The 10,200-nt window shown below is 38.1% G+C and overlaps 3 protein-coding genes across 7 annotated transcripts in view; all 3 read left to right on the top strand.

Annotated features, from left to right (window-relative positions):
- Positions 1-155, top strand: part of LOC103150026 (THAP domain-containing protein 10-like) — a 3,460-nt gene extending 3,305 nt beyond the window's left edge. The window contains exon 3 of the mRNA XM_016680396.1: positions 34-155. Coding sequence (XP_016535882.1) covers positions 34-58 — 25 coding nt within the window. The 3' untranslated portion in view covers positions 59-155. The remainder of the gene's footprint in view (positions 1-33) is intronic.
- A 125-nt stretch (positions 156-280) lies between these two features.
- Positions 281-5,371, top strand: LOC107838319 (zinc finger protein OZF-like). 5 transcript variants are annotated; one of them, XM_016680386.1, is made up of 4 exons: positions 281-357; positions 526-589; positions 701-2,133; positions 3,136-5,371. In XM_016680386.1, exon 4 carries the CDS (start codon positions 3,151-3,153, stop codon positions 4,465-4,467), a length of 1,317 nt encoding a protein of 438 aa, XP_016535872.1. In that variant the 5' UTR covers positions 281-357; positions 526-589; positions 701-2,133; positions 3,136-3,150; the 3' UTR covers positions 4,468-5,371. The 5 variants fall into 5 exon arrangements, with proteins under 5 accessions (XP_016535872.1, XP_016535868.1, XP_016535870.1 ...); XM_016680382.1 differs by having other exon boundaries at positions 701-2,208; XM_016680384.1 differs by having other exon boundaries at positions 679-2,208.
- Positions 5,372-5,806: 435 nt separating this feature from the next.
- Positions 5,807-9,752, top strand: LOC103149991 (zinc finger protein 391-like). The gene is made up of 2 exons (XM_007569400.2): positions 5,807-6,079; positions 7,830-9,752. Exon 2 carries the CDS (start codon positions 7,845-7,847, stop codon positions 9,282-9,284), a length of 1,440 nt encoding a protein of 479 aa, XP_007569462.1. The 5' UTR covers positions 5,807-6,079; positions 7,830-7,844; the 3' UTR covers positions 9,285-9,752.
- The last annotated feature ends 448 nt before the right edge of the window (positions 9,753-10,200 follow it).

The raw sequence follows: 10,200 nt of genomic DNA, 5'->3' as shown, positions 1-10,200 counted from the left end.
TCACACTTGTGCTCTGTTTGTTTCACCTCTTAGGCTGTTTGTTTTTGATCTCAACTGAATCCAACAAAAAGTTTAATAGTGTGGAGGAAGCATTTCAGATGATCCGTGAAGACTCTGGGGCAGAAGTGTGTGTCCAGGATTCCTCGTCTGAAGATGAACTCGTTTTTCCAGCTCATAGTGAAGATTTGGAGTTTGAAGGGCTTTAACCTGAGAGGTAAGATGAGCGTTTTTCACACGGCGCTTCATGGTTTCTCTCAATAAATTTATTTATTTATTTATTTTAGAGAATTTTAGGCAATCAGTACGCTTGAATATGAAGTCTGTCGTCCGTGGACAGCGGCTCATGGAGTGCACACAGTACGACTGAGCACTGAGTGGGACCCTTAACATTGTTTTAAGTCTTGTTCCGAGTCAAATAAAATAACAGACATACAGGCCATACTCCTCCTCATTTGGGGAATAATGGCATGATTTAATGTTATTTTGACAATAAATATTATTCTTTTATGCTTAATGACGACAAAGGTGATGACAGAGACTACGAGCCACCGAGAAGAGTCTTGATCTCTGCCTCACACGATCCTGAGGGGTACGTAATCGTAATCTATTTACTTTTGGAAAATTACTTATGTTTGAAAGTAGTCTTGGTTCTTTAACAAGCATTCATATTTAATTGAGCTCTAATAAGGAACCCCAACAGGAGAGAAGAAGAAAATCCAAAAAGGCTGCTGGTGAGGGTGCAACAGTTTGGCATGGCAAAGATGAGGAGGATCATCAACACCACTTCAGTTTCACACCAACAAGAAAACCAGGCCCCACCTTAAACCAGGAAACATCCTGGACCCCACTGTCTCTGTTTCATTTGTTTTTCAGCGCGTCTGTGATACAAACACTCATTGACAATACAAATGCTAACACCTGGAACTTTTTTATGCATACCAGAAAGAGCGGGTCCAGCGCGAGTCAGGGCTTGAATTACTCATCTGTTTTGAACCTCTTGCCGCTGTCTTTGCTGGGTGAGGGCTACACTTTGTATGTAGTCTGTTTTTGCACTGCAATTAGGCTCCAGTTGGAGTCAAACAAAGCAGCTTATTGCCGTTTTTGATGTGTGAAAAAACTAAGTTCTTTACAAAAGAACTTTTCTAAATGATGCTAAAATGGCCAAACGTCTAAGTATGTCTACATAAAAAAGTAACTTTGTTTTGGTTTGCCTCGGTTCCTTTCGTTTTGCACAAGTTGCTTTAGGATTTCCAACAGTTTGTATTCCTGTTAATTATACTTTAAAAGGTTTATGTGGCATTTAATGCTGAAAAATTGAAGGAGGAAAGTATTTTTGTCCATGTTCCTTATCTTTTATAAGATATATTGAGTATTATAACATGATACTAAAATTATTCTAACGTTTGTAAGCTATTTGCACATGATGCATCTTGTTCGTGTTTGAAGAGCATTAATGAATCCAAACCGTTATTCTGTTGATTCTTCTCTGTTCCATCAACACTCTAGAACACACGGGTTTTCTGGTTCTGGTCCACTCTGCATCCCCAGAATCGAGCAAAACATGGAGAGAAGCAACATTCAGTTTTTATGCTTCTGTTTGAAATACATTTTTAAAACCCTTCAAAACAGGTGAAACAAGGAGTTCCTTTAAATCAAGGCTAAAGACAATTGGTTGAGTTGCCTTCAATTAATATTAACTGTAAAAAAAATTATTTAATCTGAATTTAAATAATTTTTGTACTTGTTGACTTGAGAAAGCTTATTTTAAGTTTATTCTTTCTAACCAAATAAAGAAGGTACACTTTAAATGTTTTAAAATCAAAAGTCTCCTTGACATAAGCAGTATGACTGAAGTGTTTCAGGACTGAGCCAAGTGTCCTCTGTATTGGAAATCAAAATAAGCAGAAAAAACCCAGGCAAAATTAAATGAAAACCTTCAGTAGAAAAACAAACGTTTACGTTTGAAGACGGAACCTTAAGCACAAACCCTGTTTCTGGTGTAAATCTTCGTGTGAGACATCCGGCGGAAGTAAACAACAGGGCGCTAGCAGCGTTAGCTTTCAGGCTTCCTTCAGTTTATCGTCGTTTGTGAGACGGTTTCTGCTGTGTGAACTGAATATTTCAGTATCTGAGGTAATTACATCTTGATTTCAACGTCAGCCGTGTTGCTGATACCAGCTGGAAAACCAAAATTATCTCAACCTGCAGGTATGTTAACTGCACGGTTCTGAATGAACTAACGGGAATGGAAAGAATATGATCTAAATCTAGCTGAGGTAGAAAGATGAGTCAGTTAATTAATCAAGTTGTTGTTAATCACCCTTTTATATTTTACATACGAGAGTAAGCGGGGAGAAAACAGGCAGTTCAACAACTTTTAATACAGAAGCAGCCGAACTAAACGTTTCCAATTAATTTTTAGCTTTTTTTTAATTGAGATCTACTGCTATTACAAATAAACTCGTATATTGTTGTGACTGGAGATCGACTTCAGATGAAGCTCAAAACTCCACATCTGGAGGCTTCTTTGCCCCGCCAGAACGTAACGTCTTTAGGTCCGCCATTTTGGGAGTGGCATGCTGTCCTCAGGATACAAAATTAATCAGCTATTTTTCACAAATGGTTTTCATAACTAAGATGTCAGTGCGGAATCAGCTTGTTAATAACATTTTCTAAAGTTAATCATGACAAAAAATAGAGTCCAAACACTCTTGCAGTTGCACTGCAAAGTTTTTAAAGTGTGGGGTGTGTGAGTTGGTAGGATTATGTCCTAGGTCTACCTCTACAGTTAAATTATGAAATATTTTTCACACGTCACATTTTAGTTCAACAAATTTAGGAACATAATCCAAAATGAAAGCATAATTGTGAATTACAATTTCACAATTGGAAAAGCTTAATTGTGTATTAAGTTATGTTACAGAATTGTAGAGTTTATTTGATCATATCTCTTGCGTTTTTCTCATCCTGCCATTTTGTTTTGTTGTTTCTGCAGCTTAGTGCACTATTAGGAAGTGCTGGTTGGATTAGTTCTTTTTCATCCAACATTGTCTTCCTCTTTTGTAAAAAAAAAAAAAAAAGACATAAATGTTGTTTATTAAATAGTTACTAATCTCCTGTTTTTGACTTCCTCAGGTCTTCCACAGCATCATGTCGGTTATTACTTGGGAGATTGATGCTGATCACATTCTCATTAGCAAACAAAGGTCAAGCTCTCCTCTTGACCATGATTTACCAAACGGTGTGGAAATAAAAGATGAACCGGAACCCCAGACGACTGAGACAGAAGACCCAGAACCTCGAGTGATTAAAGAAGAACAGATTGAGTTGTGCATCTTTCAAGATGAAGGCCAGGTTTTGGTGAAGCAAGAGGCTGAAACCTCCACCTCCATGGAGAATCCTGCTTATAGGGAAGCATTTCAAGACGGACCAGAGCAGCAGCAGATGATGGAGACGAAGGAGGAACCAGAGCCTGTAGAGATTAAAGAGGAGCAGGAGGAGTCCTGCGGTAATCAAGACATAGAACAGCCAAATGTTTTTGAGTTTTGTGGTAATTCTTTCATGCAGCATACTGAGTTGGCTAATCACATGATACCTCAAGCAGATGAGAAACCTTTCTCCTGCCTGACTTGTGGAAGAGGTTTTAACAAGCAGTACAACTTGACCGTCCACATGAGAACTCACACAGGTGAGAAGCCATACCCTTGTGAGCTGTGTGATAAATCTTTCAGGAGGAGCAATGATTTGGCCCGTCACATCAGAACTCACACAGGTGAGACACCATATTCCTGTCAGTTTTGTGGTAAATCCTTTAACGACAACAGTCATCTCACCATTCACCTGAGAACACACACTGGTGAGAAGCCCTACTCCTGTGAAGTGTGCGGTAAATCTTTGACTGACAGCAGTCATTTGATCAAGCACATGAGAACTCACACACCTGAAAAGCCTTTCCCATGCCTGACTTGTGGAAAAGGTTTCACTGCTCAGTCTGACCTGACAGTCCACATGAGAACCCACACCGGTGAGAAGCCCTTCACCTGTCTGGTCTGTGGTAAAGGTTTTATCCAGAAAACTACCCTGAGTTATCACATGAGGACCCACACAGGTGAGAAGCCTTTTCCATGTGACCTGTGTGATAAATCTTTTATTCAAAGCAGCGATCTGGCCCGCCACCTCCGAACCCACACAGGGGAGAAACCATATTCTTGTGACTTGTGTGACAAATCTTTCAGACAGAGCAGCGATCTGGCTCGTCATATTAGAACTCACACGGGAGAGAAGCCATTCTCATGTCAGACCTGTGGAAAAGGTTTTACCAAGCAGAATAATCTGACGGTGCACATGAGGATTCATACAGGTGAGAAGCCTTATTCTTGTGAAGCATGTGGTGAATCCTTCACTGTCAAATTTAGTTTGACTAAACACAAATGTAAAAATGCCAACCAGGAAGTTCTGCGACAGTAGAGCTGCTCTCTGATTCACAAACTAGTCAGGTTTATTGGTATAGCACATTTCAGCAACAAGGCAGTTCAAATTGATTTGCATGATTAAAACATAACACATTAAATAATTTAGAAACATGCAGCAAACTACATTTTGTCAAATCCCATCATCAAAATCATCACACATAATAATCCTCAAATATATTAATACATTTACAAGCAGTGTAATAACTGTTTATGCATGGAAAATTTCAGGTTTTCCATGAGTTTAACATTTGAAACAAAACACAAATAGATTTGGTGTTGATCAAAGACAAACAAATGGAGTTTTAGCCTCAATGTACAGAATGTCAGTGTTTCAACAGTTGTGCAGTTTTTTGGATGTTTGTTTATTGAAGGCAAGGTTGTCACCATCTTCAGAAAAAGACTAAATGGCAGGATTTAGGCCCCTTCCCCTCGTTGTGTTTGTGAAAAAAGGAACGGGGGTTGAAGTCAACCCTCCTCTGTTACGCCCCTGAATCACCAAGCCAGCAGGCAGGATGCCACTGCCTCTACTGGTGATGTCTGATTGGCCAAATGGGCTTCCAATGGATGTTATGATAGAAATTTGTATAAATCTCATCAGAATACACCTTTTTAACAGGCATATTCATGTTTTTATTTTGCTTGGGTTTCCCCATCATTTTCTTACTGATTGCTGTATTTTATATCTGGGGATTATTTTGTAACCTGCATGTCATGTAAAATAACTTTTAAAAATGTTATTTCAACAAAGCTTACAGCCAGATGTGTTGATACAACATGAAGTGTTAAAATAAGGGTTCTTATTATTGATTTGTTCTTCCTGAGTATTAGAGGTATCCTGCTTCAGATGATTAAAATATGTTATGTTTGGATGATTAAACTATTTACATTCATTCTTTTAATTGGTATTTTGTTGTTTTTTTTTTGTCTTTTCCCCAGCTTGTGTTTAAAAATTAACACACAGATAACCCCTATCTCACAATCCGTACCAGTTACTTTGATAAGTGCTGAGTGTGCACAAGTTTACATAAAACAGACCACAAGTAGTAAAAAAGTAGCAAAACCAAGTAATTCAATTCAGAGTATTTTGTATAGTGGTAATTCACAGGGAATATCTCACAAGGCGCTCTACAAAAAGTCATTTCAGGAAACAAACAGAGAAGCATTGCTTCTCTGTTTGCTACAAGTGTAGCAATAAAACTAAATATTTAAGATTTTGAAACTTAGAACATCTAAGCCACTAAACATTTTGTAATAAAAAATAAAAATTAAATCGGAAGCCAGGTTCAGTTTCGTGCTGGGGGCGGAACTTTTGGTGCGCTCTTGTTTCAGGTGTACATCTTCGCGTGGGACATTCAGCGGAAGTAAACAACAGAAGGCTAGTAACATTAGCTACCAGGGTTCCTCCTGTTTACCGTCGGCTAGAAAGAGGTTTCTGCTGTGTGAGCTTAATGTTTCAGTGTCTGCAGTAACAATGTCTTCAGTTCTTCATCGGAGAGCTGCTGCTGCAGAAACATTCAACAACATCGACTTTTAGGAGGAAGAGATCGACCATCAGCTCAGACTGCTGGATACCAGCTGGAAAACCCAACTCATCTCGGAACCTCCAGGTATGTACACTTTATGGTTCTGAATGAACTGACACTGGAATACAGAGAATACGTTTAAGGAACTAGTTGATACCGCGGATTATTATTTGGTTGGCTGATAGGGCAACCCGTCCTGTTTAGGTCGACGGAACCTTGATATACAAGGTAAATTTATAAAACATTTAATTTACCTTGTTTAAATATTGGCAATAGTTTTGTTTTTGGCTTAGTATGTTGATTTTACGTTATCTGAAGGTAAAGTATTACAGAATACCATACTTGTATAATCCAAACACCTACAAATAATGTTATTGATAATTGATAAATGAGTCATGTCCATCACACGTGAGGCATTCAGGCCCACATTTGTTTATCCATCCATTTCCTACACTCTTGTCCCTAATGGGGTCAGGAGGTGCTGGTTCCTCTCCAGCTAATGTTCTGGGCGAGAGGCGGGGTACACCCCGGACAGATCGCCAGTCTGTCGCAGGGGAACACAGAGACACACACACACACACACACACACACACACACCTAGGGAGAATTTAGAGAGACCAATTAACCTGACAGTCATGTTTTTGGACTCTGGGAGGAAACCGGAGTACCTGGAGAGAACCCACCATGCACAGGGAGAACATGCAAACTCCATGCAGAACCCAGAACCTTCTTGCTGCAAGGCAACAGCTCTACCAACTGCGCCGAAACTATTTTATTCTTCCACATTGGATAGTTTGTGAGCATTAAAACATGCTTCCCAATCAGATTTAAATCTGGGCTTTGACTAGGCTGCTTCCAAATCTAGTTTTTGTTTTGCAAAGGCAGATGTTCTGCTGAATAATTCCTGCCAATGATGTGATGTACTCTTTCAGAATCTTCTAGAAGATTCCAGAATTATAGTTGTATTTATTAACCCAAACGTATGTAATTGTGGTCTGAGTGGAAAAAAAATGACCAAATTAATAATTAGAAATGAACACTTACTGTTATTCTGTTTCACAAATCTAACATTGGTTTTGTAAAACCAATGTTTGTTAAAAAAAAAATGTTTAAACAGTGTTTCTCATTTTCTTTATAAAGAACTCAAACATTATTTGCAAAGCTGGAAATTTCATTTTTAACATAAAAGAAAATCTATTTTTTGAAAATGATTTTGAGTTGAGCTGAACACCAAAACATTCATCACATAAAAAACCTCGCAAAAATAAAAGCTTGTGCACGTTTCCATAATGATTAACACCTTTATACATTTTTATTTATTCTATTTGTCACAAACATCTTCATTGAAGTACTGACAGTTTTGGTGTCTACGTGGTTTCATGTAGTTTCAATTAAATTAAATTTAAGAATACATTATCATTAAGGGAAATTAAATATCATAACTTATCATCCAAGTATCTCAAAAGAGGTGTTGTTGATGGTGATGCTGTGGGCAGGAAGGATCTCCTGTAGCAGTCAGTATTGCAACACATCTGAAGTATTTTTACTTTATTAGCAAAATGTTCTTTTAGCAAATGAGCCTGCAGAGCTTTAAATTTAGCCTGGCTTCTCCTGTGTCCTCCTGGATGAATCTTTAATGAGTTCTTGGAGTTATTTTAGTAGCCAGGTCTCCACTGTTCCATATTTTCTCAATTTATAAACAGTAGAAAATATTAATTAAAATATTATCTACATTTTGTTTTTTCCCAGTATCTATTAATTTATTTATTTTTTTATTTATTTATTTATTTTTTTTTTTTACAAAACTGTTAATGCTGTTGTGCTGTTCTTTCAGATCTTCTACAGCATCATGTCTGTTACTACGTGGAAGGTGGTTGCAAATCACTTTCTCATAAATGAAGAAAGAAACTCTACTCTTGATCAAAAGATATCAAACACTGTAGATTTAAACGAGGAACATGAGGAACCAGAACTACAGCAGATCAATAAAATGAAAGAGGAGCCAGAACCTCAATCTATTAATGAAAAACAGCACGAAAAGCTGCTTTTAGTGAAGCAGGAGACCAACACCTCTATAGTGAGTTCTGATAATGAGCAAATATTCCACAATGTATCGGAGGTGAAGGTGGTCCAGATTAAAGAGGAACAGAAGCAAATCTCCAAGGATCTGGATGGACATTTTGTAGTGAAGCAGGAGAGTGACACCTTAAAGTTGACTCCTCCATATGAGAAAAACTTCCACCAAAAAAAAGAACTTGGAAATACTGAACCTGAGGAGCCAAAACAGATCATTGAGGTGAAAGAGGAGCCAGAAGCTTGGCAAGTAAAAGATGAACAAATTGAACTCTGCATCTTTCAGGATGTAGGGGAAGTTTTGGTGAAAAGGGATGCTAGTCGCTGTACTCAGACTCCTCCTGTAGATCAAAAAGATTCCAGTGAAACAATTAAGAATCATCTACCATCTTCTGCACCCCCTGAAGCCGAACACCAACAGCAGCAAGTAATCAATCATCAAAGCTCCGGATCAAATGATAAGAGAAAGCTGAAGGAGAAAAGACACAAAAAATACAGAAAACAAGGTGACAATGTGGACAACACTAAGCTAAAAAGACATAAAAAGAAATTACCTTTATGTGATGTATGTGGCAAATGTTTCACCACTCGACAAATTCTAACCGTGCACATGAGGACTCATACAGGAGAGAAGCCTTTTGCTTGCAAACTATGTGATAAATCTTTCATTAACAGCAGTAATTTGATTTGTCACATGCGAACGCACACAGGTGAGAAGCCTTTCTCCTGTGGGACCTGTGGGAAAGGTTTCCCCAGGCAACCTGCCCTGACCGCACACATGAGAACTCACACAGGTGAGAAGCCGTATCCCTGTGAGTTGTGTGAAAAAGCCTATCGAGATCGTAGTAATTTGGTACGACACATGAGAACGCATACAGGTGAGAAACCTTATTCCTGTAGAGTTTGTGGTAAATCCTACAGTGGCAGTAGTCAGTTGGCTTATCACATAACGACTCACACAGGTGAGAAGCCTTTCTCATGTCTGACTTGTGGAAAAGCTTTCAACAAGCAAAGTACCTTGACAGTCCACATGAGAACTCACACGGGTGAGAAACCGTACTCCTGTGACATGTGTGAGAAATCTTTTCGAGAGAATAACGATTTGACTTGTCACATGAGGACTCACACGGGTGAAAAGCCGTATTCCTGCGAATTGTGTGAGAAATCTTTCAGATGGAGAAATGTTCTCAATCGACACATGAGAACTCACAGATAAGACGCAATCTTGTCATGAATTATGTGACGAATTCCTCTCTGTCAAATACACATTGACTTAACACAGTATTTATATCTTAAGATATTTTGCTAAACTGGTAAAAATACCATGTTACTTAAAATTAGAATCAGATCAGAATCAGAATACTTGTATTGTTATTGTACAGAAGCACAACAAAATGTGTTTCATTACCAAAGAAGAAGGGGTTCCTGGGGCTGCTTTCCCTAGGGGGCGCTGTCCTTTATAAAAACAGGCTTCACTTATTTTGCAAACAGTCCAACTTCTATATTTTGAGTCACAGAACCATCTATTGGTCAAGAAAAGAATAATTTTGAATAATCAAGCCTCTTGTACAAGTGCTTGAATACATTTCAAACTGAAACATGGACTTAAATCCAGAAAACTATGCGACACCGAACAAATCCAAGAACTTTCCACTGTAAGCCCCTAATAACCATTTTCTCCACATTTGTGCTCTTACAGTAATATCTTATAATAATTATGTCAATAATGCCATTGTTGTTAGTGGTATTTGTTGCTCATTTTATCATAGCCAACTACATAGTTTTATATATTTGGATGAATTTAAGAGTGATCATGGATCTCTGTTTTGTGCACTAATTTTCACATCAATAACAGTTTCCCAGTAAAACCAGCAGGTGTCGCCAGCACTCAGCTGTCAGTTGATTCTACGGTCAGTACTCGAATTTGTGTGCAGCTGTTGCACATGATATATAAGAGGGAGAGTCTGTGTAGGTGTTAAAGGTGACTTAAACCTTTTAAGGTAATAATTTGAACCATCACATTATGTATTGTAAGACTGAGTTATCTTTAGTTGCAAATCTCTGAAAGAAAAAAGAGAACTCAGTCAGGGTTAAAAATTGGCTGTCTGAAGAATTACTTTATAATAACTTCA

The sequence above is a fragment of the Poecilia formosa genome, unplaced genomic scaffold (genome assembly GCF_000485575.1).
Source record: "Poecilia formosa unplaced genomic scaffold, Poecilia_formosa-5.1.2 Scaffold240, whole genome shotgun sequence".
Classification (NCBI taxonomy): Eukaryota; Metazoa; Chordata; class Actinopteri; order Cyprinodontiformes; family Poeciliidae; genus Poecilia; species Poecilia formosa.
The sequence above is the reverse complement of the archived record's forward strand: the minus strand, read 5'-3'. Positions and strand labels throughout refer to the sequence as shown.

Bases quoted from the DNA above. Each gene is read 5' to 3' on its own strand.
- LOC107838319 (XM_016680386.1), top strand. From the start codon at position 3,151: ATGTCGGTTATTACTTGGGAGATTGATGCTGATCACATTCTCATTAGC.
- LOC103149991 (XM_007569400.2), top strand. From the start codon at position 7,845: ATGTCTGTTACTACGTGGAAGGTGGTTGCAAATCACTTTCTCATAAAT.